Genomic DNA, 22,221 nt, shown 5'->3' on the forward strand with positions numbered 1-22,221 from the left:
GCGCTAACAGACCGCAGCAGGCCACGGCTGGCCCCGCGCAGCTGCCTCAGGTGCTGGGGCCCAGTCCGGCCAGCATGGGCACATCTTTCAGGGCTCCCTCCCACTCCTGCCTGCATGGTGCAGTCGCCCAGCATCCCTGGCTCTGTGCCTGGCTCTGCCACCGATTCCTTCTGTGACCTGGCGAAGAGGCCTGGCCTCCCTGGGGGCCCTCCTGGCACTGCCCTGGCGGGTAGGGACCCAGGGTGAGTTTCACTGTCGGCTGGGTCTCACGGGCAGGCCAGCTTGGTGCGCTCGAGGGACGGCACCTACAGAGCCTGTCACCTGCCCCGCTGGGGCATTCAGCCATTGACGGGCTCCTGGGCTACACGCCAGCAGCCAGAGTCCTCAGGTGTGGATTGGAATTCAGTGGTGCTTCCCCTGGCTGGGAACCCTGGCCCAGCAGGCTGTCACGCCTGGAGCACGATTTCAGCTGCAAGCCCGGAGCCGACCGTATCACCTGGCACAAAGCGATGAGCAGCATAAACAGAAGCGGCGACTCCCCAGCGTTCGCTAGGCACCGCGCGTGGCCCGGGACTGAGTGCAGACCTCAGACGGTGGTTACAGTAATGGTTCACACGCTCGTTTTAAAGTCCAGTACGATCACAGGCCCCTGCTGCCGCCGCCTCTGCAGGAAATCGGTGCCTGCCCCATCCCTTGGGGCCGCTCCAGGACCCTGCAGGGGAGCAGCCACGCGCTAGACTCCTGGGGTCTCGTTGCTTTGAGTCCATCTCGGGAGCGACGTGTGTTCCTCCAGAGTCGCGTGTGGGTCCTCACCCAGAGCGGTAAGGCAGGCCAGGGACCAGCGAGCTCCAGCCCCGGAGACCTGGCAGCTAATTAATGTGCCTAGGGCTCCGGGCAGATGCAGGACAGCTCCCTTTGGGGAGAGGGCCTGGCTGAGCCTCAGCAGGAGAGGGCCTGAAAGGGCCAGTCCTTCTGGGGCCTGGTTGTGTAGATACCCAGGTGCCTCAATCCGGGTGGCAGAAATCACTGGCCGGCCGCTCTTGGAAATGTGGCCCACTGCGCTGGCCTGCCTGGCTAGAGCTCACCTTGACAGAGACTCCCAGCCCAAGTGCAGGCAGCCATGGGCCAGCGTGATCCCACTGTCACCCAGCCTGGCTCGGACCCTCCTGCAGCTTGAGCAGGAGCAGAGCATGTGGCGGGTTGGAGCACCCTGCAGCCCCGGGATCCAGCCCTGCCCCCTCGTGGTAGCAGGACAGGCCTCCTTCTGGCAGCGGGAGCCTCACGGCCGCTCCTCTGGCTGCCCCTGGATCATCAGGCGAGCCCCCCACTAAGTGCCCCCAGTGCTAAGGCGAAGGGAGTCTCCCCAGCCGCTGGGCTCCCTGGGCAGGCCGGGCTGGGATGTCTCCTGTTTCTGCCATGTCTCACTTTCCCTCCCCAGTCGCTGATCTTCGACGAGGTGGACCTGTCCGACGCCAGCGTGGCGGAGACCAGCACCAAGAACGTTAACAACAGCTTCACGGTAAGACTCAGTGCCACCCGGCACGGCCGGCCTGGTCCTGCCCCCTGGGCTCCAGTGGGCTGTGCATCGCGTCTGCCTGCTGCTGGGCTTGCACATCGGGCGGGGGGCACGTAGGCCAGCTACCCTTCCCCCACCAAGTGCCGGCTGTGCTGATGGGCACACCCGGGTGCTCCCAAGGGTGGGGCCCATAGGAGGGGTGCTCTGCTGGTAGCTGTCCTGCAGCGTGTGATCAGCTGATTGCTGATATGGGGGTTAATTACCCTTCTCCAGCCCGTGCCCCCCAAGGCCTTCTGCGGGAGAGGCAGAGGCTGTGAGACCCACAGAGCCAGTGCGGAATCCATGCAGGGGAAGGAGGGGTCCAGCCTGGGGACTTGTGTGGGGCTGGTGCCGTGGGCTGCCCCCCTTTGCACAAGGGTCGAGTTCACATACGAAAGCTGCTGTGGAGTGTCCCCGAGCTCCCTGGAGAAGAGCGCTCGCCCTGGTCCCCATGCCGGGTGCTTCCCTGCAGCAGCTCCTGCTGCAGCGGGACACGCTCAGCATGCACCTGCGGCTTGCCGCCCTGGGCCCTTCGCAGGGCAGATCGCTCTGGCAGGGACTGCGGCTGGCCGTGCTGGAACGCCACCGGAGCGGACAGTCCCCCGGCAGGAGTCACCCATTGCTTCTTTCTGGCGTACACCCCACGGACGTCAGCGGGAAGAGACGTGAGCCCCAGGGGCTCCCCTCCCCCAGCGAGCCGGGCAGTGACACATGTGGAATGGGTCTCCGCGGGGCACGGAACTGCAAGCTGGGACCGGGACTGTGTTCTCTGAGGGGGGCTGGACCAGCCTCTTGTGGGGGCCACTCCTGATTCGCTGGGAGCTGGGGGGTGGCCCTTGGCTCGAGTGGAGTGTGGGCACTGTGCCCCTGGCCCCCTGGCGTGAGCAGCGACGCTCTGATCTCCCCAGCGCCTCTGGGAGCCCAGCGTGGCATGGGCGTCTGCATGCTGGGCTCCGCAGTCTGTGTGCCGCCCCGGCTGGGAGCAGGTTGGGGTTTCTCCCCCGATCAGCTGTGGGTTGCCCAGCAGCCGCTGCTCTCTGTGCCCTGGACTCAGCAGGACAATTGCTGTCTCCAGGTGATCACCCCGTTCCGAAAACTCATCCTGTGTGCTGAGAACCGGAAGGAGATGGAGGACTGGATCGGTGCTCTGAAATCGGTCCAGAAGTGGGAAATCAATGAGGTCAGAGCAGCATGGAGGCTGGCTGGGAGGCCCCGGGGTGGGCCCCGGGAAACCGGCAGCTCCCAGCAATATTCATCTAAGGGAGGTGGAGGGAGAGTGTCAGGAGGTGCCATTTTTACACGGCTGGTCGGCTGTGCATCCATGGGGCGGGTGAGCAGGTTGAGGGGGAGTTCCAGTCCCAGGGGCAGGGTCACACACCTTTCCAGGACCAGCCGCAGTTTGGGCTCACAGGACAAACGCCCATTCGCAGGTGGTTGGTTTGAGTAGTGAGCCCTTAGGGTCGGGAGGGTCAGCAGTGGCCTCAAAGGAGACAAGCGCAAGAACAGGTCGAGCCCTTCAGCAGATTGCAACTTTAAACCTGACGTTACCTGGTCTATTTTTCATAAAGCATCTTCGAGCTATGCATATTCGGAAGCTCATATTTTTAAAAATGGAGGGGCTGTAGTAGGACAAGGTTTGGGCCACAGCTAGAAAAATCAATCCAGGGTATGTTTGTTTATAACCCGCCACTGGTAGCCCCAGCTGGGATTTCCTTCTCTCTAAGGCAAATCCAGTCAGCCACAGAAGTACCTCTGCCAGCCCCACTGGCCAGCCAGAAGCCACACGAGCAAACCCACAGACTCCTTCCCACTTTGGGGGCCAGCAGGGTGGGCACAGGGTAGAAGGAGACCCTGGGGGCCACTGAGAGCAGAGTTCTGGGCCCTGCTGCATCTGAGAAAGTCCCCGGTTGCTCTGGGGTGTGCAGCCTGGTCTCACCTCCCACTGAACGCGCTCGGGTTCTGTCATTGCAGGCCACACAGTTCAACATGGAGCACTTCTCCGGCATGCATAACTGGTATGCCTGCTCGCATGCGCGGCCCACCTTCTGCAACGTGTGTCGGGAGGCCCTGTCCGGGGTCACCTCCCACGGCCTCTCCTGTGAAGGTACCACCTCCGGGGCTCTCCAGCCGCGAGCAGATGGAGGGGGAGATGGGGCTGGGAACGCCTGCCAGAGCCTAGCTGGGCTGGCCACAGGGTGTATCTCCTGCCTGCTCCTCTGGCGGGCATGGGGATTGCTCCAGCCAGGAGGCTAAATCGGACAGGGGATGGAGGGGCTTGGGGTGAGAGAGGACAGGTGGGGGAAGTGTGTCTGACGCGCCAGGCCCAGGTGTGCGAGCCCTGCAGAGCGGAGGCTGCAAGGCTCCACTGCAAGGCTGCATGGAGGCTGGTGCAAGGTTCTCTGGTCCGGAGTGCTTGGAGGGGACGGAGGCTGCGCCCAGGCTAGAGACGGGCACCTCTGCACACGCCTGGGCTGCGATGGGCTTGATTTGACGCTAGCAATGGAGGGGTGTGTGTTCTCGGGGGGAGCAGGATCTGGCCCAGGGACCCAGCCTTGGTGCCGGTCTGGAGGCTGGGCCGTGTGGCGAGGGGAAGCAGTCGCTGCCAAATCCAGCAGACGTCCCCCCCTTGCTCCTAGTGTGCAAGTTCAAGGCCCACAAGCGCTGCGCTGTGAGGGCCACCAACAACTGCAAGTGGACCACGCTGGCCTCCATCGGGAGTGATATCATCGAGGACGAAGATGGGGTAAGCGCTTCCCTCCCTCCCCTTGGGCTGGCCCCTCCTCCGCAGGCTGCAAAGGCGTCTGGCCCTGCCTGGGGAGAGCAAGCTGCAGGCTACGGGCCAGCAGTGTTACATGGGTGCAAATCAGGAGTGAACCCGCAGGGCTGGCGCACTCTGCTCCGACCTACCACCATGCACCAGAGAGGAGAGTCCAGCCAGGCTTGGCAGCGAACCCTTCTGGGGGGCCCCTAGGAGAGTTAAGGGGCTTGGAAGGGTGGTGGGCAGCCCGCAGGCCATACACAGCTCACAGGGGTTCTGCAGCCGGCTCACGGCCCTGGCTGCTCCCCCCCACGCCTTCACACACTGGGCCCTGACTTTCTGCTCCTGCCCTGCCTCCCAGACGTTCGGAGCGCCGTGAATCGGCTCTTCAGAGGGGGGCGGGAGGAGAGGCAAGTGCCGGGCTCCACAGCCCCGGTGGACGGGAGGCTGTCGGGGGTTCTGGCCACGCTCCCACGCTGGTTCAGGGTGAAAGAAGCCCTGGAGCTCCTGGCACAGCTGGCAGAGGGACTCCCCTCAGTCCATGCCAGGCAGGTGTTTGGCGGGATGCTCTGTCTCCCAGTCGTTACACTGAGTGGGTGACCTCTATGGTGAGGTAACTGGCTCTGTGGACATGGGGAAGTCAATGGATGTGATATTCCTTGACTTTAGCCAAGCTTTTGTTACGGTCTCCCTGTGATGGGGTCTGGGGTCCCCAAGCACTGCACCCTGGCTGCAGGCAGGAGTGACTCTCACTCCGCAGGTAGAACAGGAAGTTTATTAGTTGACAGAGGTCCAGTTTCTCACAGAGGTGTCAGTACAGCCGGCAGAGACAGTCATTCCAACCCGTCCTGGGGAGAGGAGTCCGAGGGGTGCCCCTCTGGGGTGTAGCTTCCCCCCTTGCCAGGCTGGCCGCCTTCCAGCTCCCTCTTCCCCCAGCTTCCAGCTGCTGTCTCCGAATCAAATCCAGCTCGGCTCCTCCCTCCTCCTTGTTCAGGGCAGAGGTGTTACCTGCCAGCCTAGGTTGTAGCCCCAGGTGTGATGGGGTTCAGGGGTCCCCCTGCACTGCACCCCGTCCGCTGGCAGGAGTGACTCTCACTCAGCAGGTACAACAGAAGGTTTATTAGGCAACAGAAGCCCAGTTTCTCACAGAAGCGACAGTACAGCAGCCAGAGACAGTCCTTTCAACCTGTCCTGGGGGGAAGACCCCGAGGGGTGCCCCTCTGGGGTGTAGGTTTCCCCCTCCTCAGGCTGGCTGCCTTCCAGCTCTCCCTTTTCCTAGCCTCTAACTGCCGCCACCGATTCAAAACCCAGCTCAGCTCCTCCCTGCTCTTTGTTCAGGCAGAGGTGTTACCTGCCAGTTGTAGCCCCAGGGTCATCCTTAGCCACTGGGAGCTGCTGCTTGCCTCAGACATCCAGCCTGACTCACACATGCACTCCCCCCACTCCATCACACTTCCACAACATCCTTGCCCATAAGCTAAGGAGGTATGGACTGGATACATGGACTGTAAGATGGACGGAAAGCTGGGTTGATGTTTGGGCCCAACAGGTAGTAGTCAATGGCTCAGTGTCTGGCTGGCGTTCAGTTTCAAGCGGAGTGCCCCAAGGACTAGTTCTAGGGCCAGTATCATTCAACATCTTTATTAACAACCTGGAGGAGGGGATGGATTGTACCCTCAGCAAATTTGCAGATGACACTAAGCTAGGGGGAGAGGAAGATACATTGGAGGGTAGGGATGGGGTCCAGAGTGACCTAGGCAAATTGGAGGATTGGGCCAAAAGAAATTTGATGAGGTTCAGCAAGGAGAGATGCAGGGTCCTGCACCTGGGATGGAAGAATCCCAAGCACTGGTACAGGCTGGGGACCAACTAGCTGAGTAGCAGTGCCGCAGAAAAGGACCTGGGGATTACAGTGGACGAGAGGCTGGAGATGAGTCAGCAGTGTGTCCTTGTAGCCAAGAAGGCTAACGGCATATTGGGGTGCATTAGGAGAAGCATTTCCAGCAGATCTGGAGAAGTTATTATTCCCCTCTGCTCAGCACTGGTGAGGCCACATCTGGAGTATTGCGTCCAGTTCTGGGCCCCCCAGTATAGAAAGGCCGTGGACACATTGCAGTGGGTTCAGAGGAGGGCAATGAAAATGATTAAAGGGCTGGAGCACATGAGCTATGAGGAGAGGCTGAGAGATTTGGGCTTATTTAGTTTGCAGAAGAGAAGAGTGAGGGGGATTTGATAGCAGCCTGCAACTTCCTGAAAGGGGGCTCTAAAGAGGACGGGGAGAGGCTGTTCTCAGTGGTGACGGATGGCAGAACAAGGAGCAATGGTCTGAAGTTACGGAGGGGGAGGAGTAGGTTGGATATTAGGAAAAACTCCTTCCTCAGGAGGGAGGTGAAGCACTGGAATGTGTTACCGAGAGAGGTGGTGGAATCTCCTTCCCTAGAGGTTTTTAAGTCCCAGCTTGTCATAGTCCTGGCTGGGAAGATCCTGCTTTGGGCAGGGGGCTGGACTGGATGAGCCCCAGGATCCTATGGTTGTGCGTGTCCTGGCCTGGCGGTACCCGCCGACACGGCAGGGCAGCGGTAAAATCTCGCCTGGGTGCGCTGTGCTGGAGAGGCGTCCGTGCGGCATGACCCAAGCTGGAGATCAGCTGATGGTCCAGGCCCAGGTGCTGCCCCCCAGCAGGCAGCGCACAGCATGACTGCAGGCTGTCACCCTCCTGCCTGGCGCAGCCCCACTCCCCCTGCCCGTGAGCCCTGAGCTGAGCGCAGGAGAACGCTGCTCAGTGACTCACCCCTGGTGAGTGCCGCTGAGCGCTCGGTGTGGGCAGCTGCCCGGCATGGGTTGGAGATGGGCTGGCTCAGCTGCTGCTGACAAGGATTGCAGCTTGGGGGGCACGTATCTAGAGGGTCCCAGCCCTCCGCTGTACTGCAGCTGGCACTCCTCCATCCCAGTGCGTCCTTTAGGCTTGCTGGGCAGAGGGCACGGAGTGTGTGGAGCTTTGAGATCTCAGCTCTCTCCGCCGCCTCTCCCCGGCCCCGATGGACGCCCTGGGGCAGTGGGTTAGATGCCGGGGCAGTGACAGCTGATTCGCTGGCATAGCCAGTCACTGGAAGCAGGCTGGGGGGAGAAGGGTGCCAAGGAAAGCCCCCTCCCGCCATGCCTGGCTGCATCCTACAGGGCATTTGCATGCCCAGCACCCAGCTCCTGTGCGGCGCTTGGATCCGCAGCTCTCAGCGCGCTCTCCAGAGGAGGCCGGGAGGATCACCCCAGTGAGTAAACTGAGGAACAGAGCTTTGCGTGGCTAGCCCGGGTGGTGGGTCTGTGGCCTGGCAGTCAGGCCCGTGACTGAGCTAACTCCTCTCTGCAGGTAACCATGCCCCACCAGTGGCTGGAGGGAAACCTGCCCGTGAGCGCGAGGTGCGCCGTGTGCGACCGGACCTGTGGCAGTGTCCGGCGGCTGCAGGACTGGAGGTGCCTCTGGTGCAAGGCCATTGTAAGACCCTCCCCATTCTGTTCTCTGCCACCGCGCCCATCGCCCTGGCAGCAGAGCACCTCGGCCGCGGGTATTGGCTCCAGCCATGCTGCTGGGGATGCAGACACGTCGCTCTGCCTGCACTGGGGCTTGGTCACCGCGTCTTCGAAGCCCTCCCTGTCCGCCCGCACCGTGGTTACAGGCTTGTTACGCAGCCACGTCCATGGCCACTGATGGGCACTAACCCTGCCCCTGTTGCTCCGGAAAGGCTGCGGGGGCTGCGGCAGCCACCCCTACCTCCCGGCGACATGAAGGGGCCTCGCCAGCTATGCAGTCTGCAGCCGGACCCAGATTTTGGCCCCCCAAGAATGGCCGAGGGGGGCTCCTGAGGCTTCTTGTGCCCGCCTCAGGCCTGAGCAGGTGCAGCCTCCCTCCTTCCTGTGCATGAGGTGAGCATCTGTGGCCCCACTGCCGCAGTGGAGAAACCGAGGCACATAGCGGGGCTGTGATTTGCCCGAGATCCCACAGCAGGGCAGGGGCAGAGCTGGGCAGTGACCTGTCTTCTGGCCCCCATCCCCTGCTCACACCAACAGGCCGAGTTCCCACTGGGCTCACGCTGACTCCTGCTCTGTGTCTGCCCTAGGTTCACAGCGCCTGCAAAGATCTCCTTGGGAAGAAGTGCCCCCTGGGGCAGTACAAGGTCTCCATCATCCCGCCAACCGCCCTGAACAGCATCGACTCCGACGGTGAGTAGGGGAGCGAGGCGCAGCTGGCTGCCCGCCACGGGGGGCAGAGCATTGAAGGGCACTTCCTTCGGCCGGATCAGAGCGTCTCCAGTGGCTGGACCCGGGGGGCTCCCAGGGATTCCTGCTCTCCTAGCTCCCCAGCCACGGGGGGCAGAGCATTGAAGGGCACTTCCTTCGGCCGGATCGGAGCGTCTCCAGTGGCTGGATCCGGGGGCTTCCAGGGATTCCTGCTCTCCTAGCTCCCCAGCCACGGGGGGCAGAGCATTGGAGAGCACTTCCTTCGGCCCAGATCGGAGTGTCTCCAGTGGCTGGACCCGGGGAGCTCCCAGGGATTCCTGCTCTCCTAGCTCCCCAGCCAGGGGGGCTGCAGCGGAGGGAGCTGTAGGTCAGACCCACTGAGCTTGTTCCTCTTTCCAGAGGTCCAGCATGTGACGCTAGGAGCTCCAGACTGGGCCCCACTGCAGCTGGGCGGGGCTGCGGCATCACTGGCAGAGGGCCACGGGAAGGAGCTGGCTCTTGCCGGGCTGCACAGGCCGCCCTGTTGGGGCCCTGGAGTCCCATGAGGAGCTGGACTGAGCCTGACGTCTCAAGCCACTTAGCCAGGGCCTGGCAGCTCCCGCTCGCTGCAGGTGGGACCAGCGTCAGTTCCAGAGCAGGGCAGGTGCCTTCGAATGAGGGGGCAGTGGGAAAGGTCTGTGTGGCAGCCTTGTGGGGGGGGCCTTGTGGGGGGGGCCCTCCCGCTCCCAGCATGGTAGGGCAGTGGCCTCGGCCTTGGCCTCAGACTCCTGATTGGAAGGACTGTCGGGGCGAAGACACCGGGTGGGCGCTCCCAGGGGCACCGAGTCACGAGTGCTTGGCTGGAGCCATCGCCAGGGACAGGTGGGCACGTGTCGGTGCGGGTGTGGCTGACGGGGCCGTTGGAGAACAGCCCTGCTGGGAGGGAAGACCAGCACTGGGTGACTGGGGGGTGTTTCCGGTAGCAGCTGCAGAGGAGAAGGTTCTTGCAGCACCGTTAGTGAGCGCGGAGAGGGCCCCGCTGGGGTTCAGGGGCTCCTGGCACTCCTGCGATGGGCTGGCGGCGTTGTGGTGACAGGCCGAGCTCTTGGGCCAGTGTTCTCCCTGTCTGCGCCCCGCTGCCATCCCCCAGTCCGCCCGCTGGCTCAGCTGCCATTTCAATCCCGGGAGCCCAGCGTCTGGGAGCAGAGCCAGCCCCGCGGCTCCTCACTGCAGCATCCCTGCATACACAGCCTCCGGGGGCCATTGCTCGGCTGGCAGCCCTGCCGCCCTCCTCCACCCTGGCACCACCTGCTGCTGTTCCCCAGGCTGCCTGATTCCCAGGGCCCCCAGCCAAGCCCGCCACCCCCAGGGGGAGGCCAGGCTTCAGCCACTGCCTGGCGGGGTCAGGCCGAGGGTGGGCCAGGCCGGGCCGGCACTGCCAGCCCAGCGTGGCCGAGTGCTCCAGCCAGCCCACTCAGCGGGGAGGTGGAGTTGCCATTGCTGGGCTTGGAATGTGGAGCAATCGGCTGCACTCGGCGCCGTGCTGAGGCCCCCTTCCACCGTGCACCACACCCACAGGGCCAGGCTGGCTTCCCGCGGCTGCAGCCTCTGCAGCTCAGACTCAGGCACGCAGCCATGCATTGCTTCTGGCCGGGGGCGACCTGGCTCCCCTGCTGGAGACAAAGCCTCCCCCACGTGCGGGGTTGGGGCTGCACATGCCAGTGGGGCTAGCGGAGAAGCACCTGGTAGCTCGGCTGCAACCCCAGGCCCTGGTCAGTGCTTGGCGGGAGACGCTCCTGGTGTCGGAGAGGAACTGGCCTCTGCATCGCCCTAGGATTTCAGTACCTGCCCTTGTCTTTGGAATGACCTCCCTCCACTGAATACTGCCTAGGGCAGGAATAAGCAGCCACTTTGGCCCGAGGAGAGCACCAGGCTGGCAGAGTACAACAAACCCCGACCCCATTCCCCGGGGGGAGCACTGGGCGGGTGGGACGGAACAAACCCCGACCCCATTCCCTGGCGGGAGCGCTGGACAGGTGGGACGGAACAAACCCCGACCCCATTCCCCGGGGGGAGCACTGGGCGGGTGGGACGGAACAAGCCCCGACCCCATTTCCCGGCGGGAGGTCTGGGCGGGTGGGACGGAACAGGCCCCGACCCCATTCCCCGGCGGGAGCGCTGGGCGGGTAGGACGGAACAGACCCCGACCCCATTCCCCGGGGGGAGCGCTGGGCGGGTGGGACGGAACAGACCCCCGACCCCAATCCCCGGGGGGAGCGCTGGGCGGGTGGGACGGAACAGACCCCCGACCCCATTCCCCGGGGGGAGCGCTGGGCGGGTGGGACGGAACAGACCCCGACCCCATTCCCCGGGGGGAGCGCTGGGCGGGTGGGACGGAACAGACCCCCGACCCCAATCCCCGGCGGGAGCGCTGGGCGGGTGGGACGGAACAGACCCCCGACCCCATTCCCCGGGGGGAGCGCTGGGCGGGTGGGACGGAACAGACCCCGACCCCATTCCCCGGGGGGAGCGCTGGGCGGGTGGGACGGAACAGACCCCCGACCCCATTCCCCGGGGGGAGCGCTGGGCGGGTGGGACGGAACAGACCCCGACCCCATTCCCCGGGGGGAGCGCTGGGCGGGTGGGACGGAACAGACCCCCGACCCCAATCCCCGGCGGGAGCGCTGGGCGGGTGGGACGGAACAGACCCCGACCCCATTCCCCGGGGGGAGCGCTGGGCGGGTGGGACGGAACAGAACCCCAGCCCCAATCCCCGGCGGGAGCGCTGGGCGGGTGGGACGGAACAGACCCCGACCCCAATCCCCGGCGGGAGCGCTGGGCGGGTGGGACGGAACAGACCCCGACCCCATTCCCCGGGGGGAGCGCTGGGCGGGTGGGACGGAACAGAACCCCAGCCCCAATCCCCGGCAGGAGCGCTGGGCGGGTGGGACGGAACAGACCCCGACCCCGACCCCGACCCCAATCCCCGGCAGGAGCGCTGGGCGGGTGGGATGGAACAGAACCCCAGCCCCATTCCCCGGGAGGAGCGCTGGGCGGGTGGGACGGAACAGACCCTGACCCCAATCCCCGGCGGGAGCGCTGGGCGGGTGGGACGGAACAGACCCCGACCCCAATCCCCGGCGGGAGCGCTGGGCGGGTGGGACGGAACAGAACCTGACCCCATTCCCCGGCGGGAGCGCTGGGCGGGTGGGACGGAACAGAACCCCGACCCCATTCCCCGGGGGGAGCGCTGGGCGGGTGGGACGGAACAGAGCCCCAGCCCCAATACCCGGCAGGAGCGCTGGGCGGGTGGGACGGAACAGACCCCGACCCCATTCCCCGGGGGGAGCGCTGGGCGGGTGGGACGGAACAGAGCCCCAGCCCCAATACCCGGCAGGAGCGCTGGGCGGGTGGGACGGAACAGACCCCGACCCCAATCCCCGGCGGGAGCGCTGGGCGGGTGGGACGGAACAGAACCCCGACCCCATTCCCCGGGGGGAGCGCTGGGCGGGTGGGACGGAACAGAACCCCAGCCCCATTCCCCGGGGGGAGCGCTGGGCGGGTGGGACGGAACAGACCCCGACCCCAATCCCCGGCGGGAGCGCTGGGCGGGTGGGACGGAACAGAACCCCGACCCCATTCCCCGGCGGGAGCGCTGGGCGGGTGGGACAGAACAGAACCCGACCCCAATCCCCGGCGGGAGCGCTGGGCGGGTGGGACGGAACAGAACCCGACCCCAATCCCCGGCGGGAGCGCTGGGCGGGTGGGACGGAACAGAACCCCGACCCCATTCCCTGGAGGGAGCGCTGGGCGGGTGGGACGGAACAGACCCCGACCCCAATCCCCGGCGGGAGCGCTGGGCGGGTGGGACGGAACAGAACCCCAGCCCCATTCCCCGGCGGGAGCGCTGGGCGGGTGGGACGGAACAGACCCCCAGCCCCAATCCCCGGCGGGAGCGCTGGGCGGGTGGGACGGAACAGGCCCCGACCCCATTCCCCGGCGGGAGCGCTGGGCGGGTGGGACGGAACAGACCCCGACCCCATTCCCCGGCGGGAGCGCTGGGCGGGTGGGACGGAACAGGCCCCGACCCCATTCCCCGGCGGGAGCGCTGGGCGGGTGGGACGGAACAGACCCCGACCCCATTCCCCGGCGGGAGCGCTGGGCGGGTGGGACGGAACAGGCCCCGACCCCATTCCCCGGCGGGAGCGCTGGGCGGGTGGGACAGAACAGAACCCCAGCCCCATTCCCCGGGGGGAGCGCTGGGCGGGTGGGACGGAACAGAACCCGACCCCAATCCCCGGGGGGAGCGCTGGGCGGGTGGGACGGAACAGGCCCCGACCCCATTCCCCGGCGGGAGCGCTGGGCGGGTGGGACAGAACAGAACCCCAGCCCCATTCCCCGGCGGGAGCGCTGGGCGGGTGGGACGGAACAGACCCCGACCCCATTCCCCGGGGGGAGCGCTGGGCGGGTGGGACGGAACAGACCCCGACCCCATTCCCCGGGGGGAGCACTGGGCGGGTGGGACGGAACAGAACCCGACCCCATTCCCCGGCGGGAGCGCTGGGCGGGTGGGACGGAACAGACCCCGACCCCATTCCCCGGGGGGAGCGCTGGGCGGGTGGGACGGAACAGAACCCCGACCCCATTCCCCGGGGGGAGCGCTGGGCGGGTGGGACGGAACAGAACCCCGACCCCATTCCCCGGGGGGAGCGCTGGGCGGGTGGGACGGAACAGAACCCCGACCCCATTCCCCGGAGGGAGCTCTGGGTGGGTGGGACGGAACAGAACCCCGACCCCAATCCCCGGGGGGAGCTCTGGGCGGGTGGGACGGAACAGACCCCGACCCCATTCCCCGGGGGGAGCGCTGGGCGGGTGGGACGGAACAGACCCCGACCCCATTCCCCGGGGGGAGCGCTGGGCGGGTGGGACGGAACAGGCCCCGACCCCATTCCCCGGCGGGAGCGCTGGGCGGGTGGGACGGAACAGAACCCCAGCCCCAATCCCCGGCGGGAGCGCTGGGCGGGTGGGACGGAACAGACCCCGACCCCATTCCCCGGGGGGAGCGCTGGGCGGGTGGGACGGAACAGACCCCGACCCCATTCCCCGGGGGGAGCGCTGGGCGGGTGGGACGGAACAGAACCCCGACCCCATTCCCCGGGGGGAGCGCTGGGCGGGTGGGACGGAACAGAACCCCGACCCCATTCCCCGGGGGGAGCGCTGGGCGGGTGGGACGGAACAGACCCCGACCCCATTCCCCGGGGGGAGCGCTGGGCGGGTGGGACGGAACAGACCCCGACCCCAATCCCCGGGGGGAGCTCTGGGCGGGTGGGACGGAACAGAACCCCAGCCCCAATCCCCGGCGGGAGCGCTGGGCGGGTGGGACGGAACAGGCCCCGACCCCATTCCCCGGCGGGAGCGCTGGGCGGGTGGGACGGAACAGAACCCCAGCCCCAATCCCCGGCGGGAGCGCTGGGCGGGTGGGACGGAACAGGCCCCGACCCCATTCCCCGGCGGGAGCGCTGGGCGGGTGGGACGGAACAGAACCCCGACCCCATTCCCCGGCGGGAGCGCTGGGCGGGTGGGACGGAACAGAACCCGACCCCAATCCCCGGCGGGAGCGCTGGGCGGGTGGGACGGAACAGGCCCCGACCCCATTCCCCGGGGGGAGCGCTGGGCGGGTGGGACGGAACAGAACCCCGACCCCATTCCCCGGCGGGAGCGCTGGGCGGGTGGGACGGAACAGAACCCCAGCCCCATTCCCCGGGGGGAGCGCTGGGCGGGTGGGACGGAACAGAACCCCGACCCCATTCCCCGGCGGGAGCGCTGGGCGGGTGGGACGGAACAGAACCCGACCCCAATCCCCGGCGGGAGCGCTGGGCGGGTGGGACGGAACAGGCCCCGACCCCATTCCCCGGGGGGAGCGCTGGGCGGGTGGGACGGAACAGAACCCCGACCCCAATCCCCGGCGGGAGCGCTGGGCGGGTGGGACGGAACAGGCCCCGACCCCAATCCCCGGGGGGAGCGCTGGGCGGGTGGGACGGAACAGAACCCCGACCCCATTCCCCGGCGGGAGCGCTGGGCGGGTGGGACGGAACAGAACCCCAGCCCCATTCCCCGGCGGGAGCGCTGGGCGGGTGGGACGGAACAGAACCCCAGCCCCATTCCCTGGGGGGAGCGCTGGGCGGGTGGGACGGAACAGGCCCCGACCCCATTCCCCGGGGGGAGCGCTGGGCGGGTGGGACGGAACAGACCCCGACCCCATTCCCCGGGGGGAGCGCTGGGCGGGTGGGACAGAACAGACCCCCAGCCCCAATCCCCGGCAGGAGCGCTGGGCGGGTGGGACGGAACAGAACCCCAGCCCCAATCCCCGGCGGGAGCGCTGGGCGGGTGGGACGGAACAGACCCCCAGCCCCAATCCCCGGCAGGAGCGCTGGGCGGGTGGGACGGAACAGACCCCGACCCCATTCCCCGGGGGGAGCGCTGGGCGGGTGGGACGGAACAGACCCCGACCCCAATCCCCGGGGGGAGCTCTGGGCGGGTGGGACGGAACAGAACCCCAGCCCCAATCCCCGGCGGGAGCGCTGGGCGGGTGGGACGGAACAGGCCCCGACCCCATTCCCCGGCGGGAGCGCTGGGCGGGTGGGACGGAACAGAACCCCAGCCCCAATCCCCGGCGGGAGCGCTGGGCGGGTGGGACGGAACAGGCCCCGACCCCATTCCCCGGCGGGAGCGCTGGGCGGGTGGGACGGAACAGAACCCCGACCCCATTCCCCGGCGGGAGCGCTGGGCGGGTGGGACGGAACAGAACCCGACCCCAATCCCCGGCGGGAGCGCTGGGCGGGTGGGACGGAACAGGCCCCGACCCCATTCCCCGGCGGGAGCGCTGGGCGGGTGGGACGGAACAGGCCCCGACCCCATTCCCCGGGGGGAGCGCTGGGCGGGTGGGACGGAACAGACCCCGACCCCATTCCCCGGGGGGAGCGCTGGGCGGGTGGGACAGAACAGACCCCCAGCCCCAATCCCCGGCAGGAGCGCTGGGCGGGTGGGACGGAACAGAACCCCAGCCCCAATCCCCGGCGGGAGCGCTGGGCGGGTGGGACGGAACAGACCCCCAGCCCCAATCCCCGGCAGGAGCGCTGGGCGGGTGGGACGGAACAGACCCCGACCCCATTCCCCGGGGGGAGCGCTGGGCGGGTGGGACGGAACAGACCCCGACCCCAATCCCCGGGGGGAGCTCTGGGCGGGTGGGACGGAACAGAACCCCAGCCCCAATCCCCGGCGGGAGCGCTGGGCGGGTGGGACGGAACAGGCCCCGACCCCATTCCCCGGCGGGAGCGCTGGGCGGGTGGGACGGAACAGAACCCCAGCCCCAATCCCCGGCGGGAGCGCTGGGCGGGTGGGACGGAACAGGCCCCGACCCCATTCCCCGGCGGGAGCGCTGGGCGGGTGGGACGGAACAGAACCCCGACCCCATTCCCCGGCGGGAGCGCTGGGCGGGTGGGACGGAACAGAACCCGACCCCAATCCCCGGCGGGAGCGCTGGGCGGGTGGGACGGAACAGGCCCCGACCCCATTCCCCGGCGGGAGCGCTGGGCGGGTGGGACGGAACAGAACCCCGACCCCATTCCCCGGCGGGAGCGCTGGGCGGGTGGGACGGAACAGAACCCGACCCCATTCCCCGGGGGGAGCGCTGGGCGGGTGGGACGGAACAGGCCCCGACCCCATTCCCCGGGGGGAGCGCTGGGCGGGTGGGACGGAACAGACCCCCAGCCCCAATCCCCGGCAGGAGCGCTCGGCAGCACAGCAGTGTTCGAGGGCTGGATGACAAGATCCGAGGGGTTAGATACGGCTGCAGGCTGTAGTTTGCCCACCCCATTCTTGTGATTGTTCACCAGCCACAGCACCAGGCCCACTGCTCCTCGGTCCTCTGGCTGCGGCTTTTCTCCCTGCAGCCCCTGGACGTTGTGCTTCGTTCCATCCCTGGCTCTGACACAGGCTCTCCTCCGCGGCCCAGTGCCGTGGTTTCCACGCCTTTGGCCAGGGTGCTGGGCAGGTCTTGGACAGGGCTGCAGCTGGCAATGAACCCTGAGGGCAGCCAGTGGACCCCATGTCCAGCCAGAACTGGCCCTTGGCCCTGCTGCCCTCTGTTTGCCGCATGCCGCTGTCGCCCTAACCCGCCTGGCTCTGTCGAGGGGCGTGGGCTCCATCGCCCTTCCCGGCCCTGAGCGCAGACACCTGCTCTACTGGGCCAGTGTGCGTGCACCACTGGGGCCTTGTCCTGGCATGGCATGAGTGTGCTGGGCTGGGTTTTGCTTTAGGAAGCTCAGCTGCCTTTCGTGTGGAGTCCAGAGCTCCCCTGCTGCACCTCAGCCCCGGCCTCTCTTGCACACCCTTGGCATGCAGGTGCTCCAGCTCCCGAGGCCTGCCTCAGTGCCAGTCTGCCAGGAGTCCCCAGGGCGGGAGTGCTGGCGGCTGGGGGTTTGCAGCTAAACCTCGGTGCTCTTGAGAGGCTTCCAGCTACCGTGGGCTCAGCTCCATATGGTCCCCTCCTCCGGATATTTGCTGGCTTGGTTATTAATGACTTTGCTGCCTCTGTCATCCGGTGGCTCAGCTGCGTCTCTGGTTACTCACAGACGCTGGCGGAGCAGCAGCCAGGCGTTTAACAGAACAGCTCCTTGGCTGTGCTGCCAATAACCCGCCTGTCCCCAGCCTGTCTCCCACCCCTGCACATGCTGTCCCGCTGGAGAGGCGGAGGCAGGCTGCCCCTTCGCGCACCTGGGGGAGGCAGGCTTGGTGCAACTTGCTGCCTGGGGCTGCTGGAGCTGGGCTGTGCGGCCCTCAGAGGGGGTGAGCTGATAGCAGCCCGCTCAGTGTCGCCGCCGGGATGTCACGGGCCAGTTCGCAGCAGCAGAGTTTGGCTTTCAAGGCCCAAGCTCCCTGGAGCATCAGACACGCTGCCCACGTCGCACTCCATGCTGGCTGCCTTCCCCGGGCCCTTCCTCACCTCCCTGCCTGCACGCTTCTGGCTGTCTCCTTCCTCTCGGGGGCTGCAGCGTTCTCCCTCCCCAGCCCTGACTCCCACAGGCTGCAGAGAAGGGTCTTCGCTTAGTCCCCTCGCCGCGGGGCCTGGTGGTCGGCAGGTCTCGGAACGGCAAGTGGGAGCATTTCCCCGCCCTGGCGCTGGGGCCCTGGCGATACGCGGGCAGCGGGGAGCAGAGCAGACACTTGGCCCTGGCCAGAGCCCTGCTCACCGGTGCCGGCTTTCCCCAGGCTTCTGGAAGGCCACCTGCCCCTCGGCCTGCTCCAGCCCCTTGCTGGCCTTCGTCAACTCCAAGAGCGGCGACAACCAGGGCGTCAAGTTCCTGCGCAAGTTCAAGCAGTTCCTCAACCCCGCCCAAGTCTTCGACCTCATGAACGGGGGCCCTCATCTGGGGTGAGTGACAGCGAGCCCAAGGCCTGGCCTCCCCCTGCACCCCCCGCTGCCCAGCCCCCTCACTGTCCCCCCTCTGCACCCCCTCCTGCCTGGCCCCCCGCACCCCCACTGCCCGGCCCCCTCCCTGTCCCGCCTCTGCACCCCCTCCTGCCTGCCCCCCGCACCCCCACTGCCCGGCCCCCTCCCTGTCCCACCTCTGCACCCCCTCCTGCCTGCCCCCCGCACCCCCACTGCCAGGCCCCCTCCCTGTCCCACCTCTGCACCCTCTCCTGCCTGGCCCCCCGCACCCCCACTGCCAGGCCCCCTCCCTGTCCCCCCTCTGCACCCCCTGCTGCCCAACCCCCCCATGCCCTCTGCTGCCCCTCCCCCTCTTCGTTCCCCCGCTGCCCTGTCCCCATCCTGCACCCCTGTGCCCCCTGCTGCTGCCCCGCTCTCTGCTGTGTGCAGTGGGTCTGGCTGCACAGTGATCACCCTGCTGCCCAGTCCCGAGCCGAGGGCAGGGGGGGCAATGCCTGGGGCTGTGCAGGGCACCGCAGCTGTCTGGGCTCTGAGATCTTCGCCCCGTGGGTGCTCAGCTCGGCGCCAGCCCATGTCAGCAGAGCAGGGCCAGGGGAGGGTCAGACGTACTGGTGACGGGCACAAGCCCTGCCGTCGGCCTGTGGAGGGGGAAGGACAGGTGTGAGGGAGCCGAGCCGAGCTGAGCCCTGCAGCTGGGGCTTGTCCAGCCCTGACCCCGGCTCCTCTCTGTGTCCCTTGCCAGCCTGCGGCTCTTCCAGAAGTTCTCCACCTTCCGGATCCTGGTGTGTGGGGGAGATGGCAGTGTGGGCTGGGTGCTGTCCGAAATCGACGCGCTGGGATTGCACAAGCAGGTGAGGAGAGTCCTCCTGCCTCTCCGTCTGTGTCAGTCGCCTCCCACCCTCTCGGTGTCTCTGAGGGCTGCTCGGGGCCTGGGCATCGGCAAAGCGCCTGGCCTTTCCCAGGGCTGAGTCTTGACTGCCAGGAGCTGCTTCCCAGAGCCCTCCTGAGCCGGCACCGGCTGGGAGTGTGTCGCCAGGGCCGGGGACACAGGTCCTGCGGAGCCTGCTAGCTGGGCCCATTTCCAGCACACCCCGGGGAGGCAGCCTCCTTCCCCAGCATCCCTGGAATGGCTGAGTGTGAGCTGGAATCTTGCCCAGACCCATTGACAGACCCCTCCGCCCCCCTGCACTGCCTGTGCCAGCAGCAGCCCACCTCGAGGCCGTGGCTGGGCTCGTGGATGGCACGGACCCAGCTTACTACTCTTTCCTTGCCGTGGCAGTGCCAGCTTGGTGTCCTGCCCCTGGGGACGGGCAACGACCTGGCCCGGGTGCTGGGCTGGGGCAGTCTCTGTGACGACGACACCCAGCTGCTGCAGGTGCTGGAGAAGCTGGAGCGGGCGAGCACCAAGATGCTGGACAGGTGAGCAGGGCCGTGGGCTGGGCAGGGCTGGGCTGGGCAGGGCACACCTCACAGCCACTGGGCCTGGAGTCTCAGGAGCCTGGCTCTGCGCTCCTTGGACTCTGCAGGCTGCCAAGCCTGATGGCTGCCTTTCTCCTTCCTCCCAGGCAGCAGGGCCTGGCCAGGACAGGGGCAATGGCTCCCACCCTTGCTGCAGCCTGTGGGGAGGGCCCATGTCCGGCAGATCCCTGTCCCACTGTGATAGGACTGGGTGTCTGGACACAGCTAAGGGAATCAACCCAGAGTATATTTGCTTAAATTCAGGGCTCTTCCAGCCCCAGGCTGGGATTTCCCTCTCACTAGGGCAAATAGCACCAGCTCAAAAGTACCTCTGCCAGCCCCACTGGCCAGCCAGAAGCCACACAAGCAAACCCACAGATTCTTCAACTGGTCCAACTGCCCAGACCAACAGCCCCCTGCTCGGGTGAGAGGGTCTTAAAACCTATTTCACCAACTCCACACGGATTCTTCCTGGCCGCAGTCCCAGGTCAATATATACTTGGATCTTGTCCAAACAGCACGCGGCTGGGCCAGTCCTCTCGGATCTAAAGGTTCATTAACACAGAAAGAAAGAAAGAAAAAGAACAGGGCGAGAGAGCAACTGTTGCAGTGGCACATTGCCTGCGTCCATTACAGCTACTGGTGCAGCCGGTGATGTTCTCTGCTGAAGTCTCTCAAAGTCCATCCCATTAGGGGCTTGATTCCAGGCTGTGTCGTTTTCATTGCTGGAAGACTGAATTCTGGAGCCAGAACTGGAACCGAGATGGTCACTGCCAGGGTCGTCGGATAGTTTTCCCAGTGGAGAGAAAAAGTCCTTGCTTCTTCCCATAGGCCCTTGTGAGCCAGGCTCTGCCATTGGCTGCACGCCGGGGGACAGTCCCAAATTCCTGAGGTGTGTCTTGGGCGCCAGGGAATCTGTCCCTTTGTTTGGTCCGTGCCCCCGGCTGGGGAGGCAGTCGCACCTGCTATGGCGAAACCCGGCACTAAAGCATTTCGTGTGCACCATGCGGCACAGACGGAAAAGTCACGCGGGCAGACTCGGCACGGCAGCTTTCATTAGACTGATTCGTTTCACTCGGCCCACCTGGCGCGAGGCTGGGTGCCGATAGATACGCTGCTCACAGAAGGGCGCCCATCTCCAGGGCCTTTCCCCCGTGGAACGCACCACCGCCTCCTTTTCTGCGGCCGCCCTTTCTGAGAGGCAGCTGGGCCGCTCTGGGCTGCACGTGGCTCCTTTGGCGTGGCAGGTCGGGGAGCTGCCCTTGCTGCGCTGTGGGGGGCCGCACAGCAGCGCAGAAGGGAACGTGGCGGCTGGCGAAGGAGCACAGCGTGTGGCTCCTTCTGAAATGCTGCTGAATCCTGCCTTGGGGGAGCGGTCGGGGGTTAAGGCTGGCGGCAGGTTGGGGCTGGGGAGGTTGGGGGTTGATAGGGTTCAGGGGTCCCCAAGCACTGCACCCTGGCCGCAGGCAGGAGTGACTCTCACTCCACAGGTAGAACAGGAAGTTTATGAGGCGACAGAGGCCCAGTTTCTTACAGAAGAGTCAGTGCAGCCGGCAGAGACAGTCATTCCAACTTGTCCTGGGGAGAGGAGCCCGAGGGGTGCCCTTCTGGGGTGTAGTTTCCCCCCTCGCCAGGCTGGCCGCCTTCCAGCTCCCTCTCCCCCCAGCTTCTAACTGCCGCCTCTGATTCAAACCCAGCTCAGCTCCTTCCTGCTCTGTGTTCAGGGCAGAGGTGTTATGTGCCAGCCTAGGTTATAGCCCCAGGGTCATGCTTAGCCGCTGAGAGCTGCTCTGCTTGTCTCACACATCCAGCCTGAGTCTCACACATGCACTTCCCCCACTCCATCACAGGGGTTAAGGCTGGCGGCAGGTTGGGGCTGGGGAGGTTGGGGGTTAAGGCTGGTGCCCGTTGGGGCTGGGGAGGTTGGGGGTGAAGCCTGGTGCCCGTTGGGGCTGGGGAGGTTGGGGATTAAGGCTGGTGGGGAGGTTGGGGGTGAAGCCTGGTGCCCGTTGGGGCTGGGGAGGTTGGGGGTTAAGGCTGGTGCCCGTTGGGGCTGGGGAGGTTGGGGGTGAAGCCTGGTGCCCGTTGGGGCTGGGGAGGTTGGGGATTAAGGCTGGTGGGGAGGTTGGGGGTGAAGCCTGGTGCCCGTTGGGGCTGGGGAGGTTGGGGGTGAAGCCTGGTGCCCGTTGGGGCTGGGGAGGTTGGGGGTGAAGCCTGGTGCCCGTTGGGCCTGGGGAGGTTGGGGGTTAAGGCTGGTGGCAGGTTGGGGCTGGGGAGGTTGGGGGTGAAGCCTGGTACCCGTTGGGCCTGGGGAGGTTGGGGGTTAAGGCTGGCGGCAGGTTGGGGCTGGGGAGGTTGGGGGTGAAGCCTGGTGCCCATTGGGGCTGGGGAGGTTGGGGGTTAAGGCTGGTGGCAGGTTGGGGCTGGGGAGGTTGGGGGTGAAGCCTGGTGCCCGTTGGGGCTGGGGAGGTTGGGGGTGAAGCCTGGTGCCCGTTGGGGCTGGGGAGGTTAGGGGTTAAGGCTGGCGGTAGGTTGGGGCTGGGGAGGTTGGGGGTTAAGGCTGGTGCCCGTTGGGGCTGGGGAGGTTGGGGGTGAAGCCTGGTGCCCGTTGGGGCTGGGGAGGTTAGGGGTTAAGGCTGGTGGCAGGTTGGGGCTGGGGAGGTTGGGGGTGAAGCCTGGTGCCCGTTGGGCCTGGGGAGGTTGGGGGTTAAGGCTGGCGGCAGGTTGGGGCTGGGGAGGTTGGGGGTGAAGCCTGGTGCCCATTGGGTCTGGGGAGGTTGGGGG

At 66.7% G+C, this 22,221-nt stretch overlaps 1 protein-coding gene across 1 annotated transcript in view; it reads left to right on the forward strand.

Moving 5' to 3' along the window:
- Nucleotides 1-22,221, forward strand: part of DGKK (diacylglycerol kinase kappa) — a 120,713-nt gene that overhangs the window by 65,457 nt on the left and 33,035 nt on the right. The window contains exons 3-11 of the mRNA XM_075007515.1: nucleotides 1,439-1,519; nucleotides 2,631-2,735; nucleotides 3,527-3,659; nucleotides 4,192-4,298; nucleotides 7,681-7,806; nucleotides 8,429-8,531; nucleotides 17,799-17,961; nucleotides 18,722-18,830; nucleotides 19,259-19,398. Of these exons, the coding sequence (XP_074863616.1) occupies nucleotides 1,439-1,519; nucleotides 2,631-2,735; nucleotides 3,527-3,659; nucleotides 4,192-4,298; nucleotides 7,681-7,806; nucleotides 8,429-8,531; nucleotides 17,799-17,961; nucleotides 18,722-18,830; nucleotides 19,259-19,398 (1,067 nt within the window). The remainder of the gene's footprint in view (nucleotides 1-1,438; nucleotides 1,520-2,630; nucleotides 2,736-3,526; nucleotides 3,660-4,191; nucleotides 4,299-7,680; nucleotides 7,807-8,428; nucleotides 8,532-17,798; nucleotides 17,962-18,721; nucleotides 18,831-19,258; nucleotides 19,399-22,221) is intronic.

Source organism: Carettochelys insculpta, chromosome 13 (assembly GCF_033958435.1).
Source record: "Carettochelys insculpta isolate YL-2023 chromosome 13, ASM3395843v1, whole genome shotgun sequence".
In the NCBI taxonomy this organism is placed as follows: Eukaryota; Metazoa; Chordata; order Testudines; family Carettochelyidae; genus Carettochelys; species Carettochelys insculpta.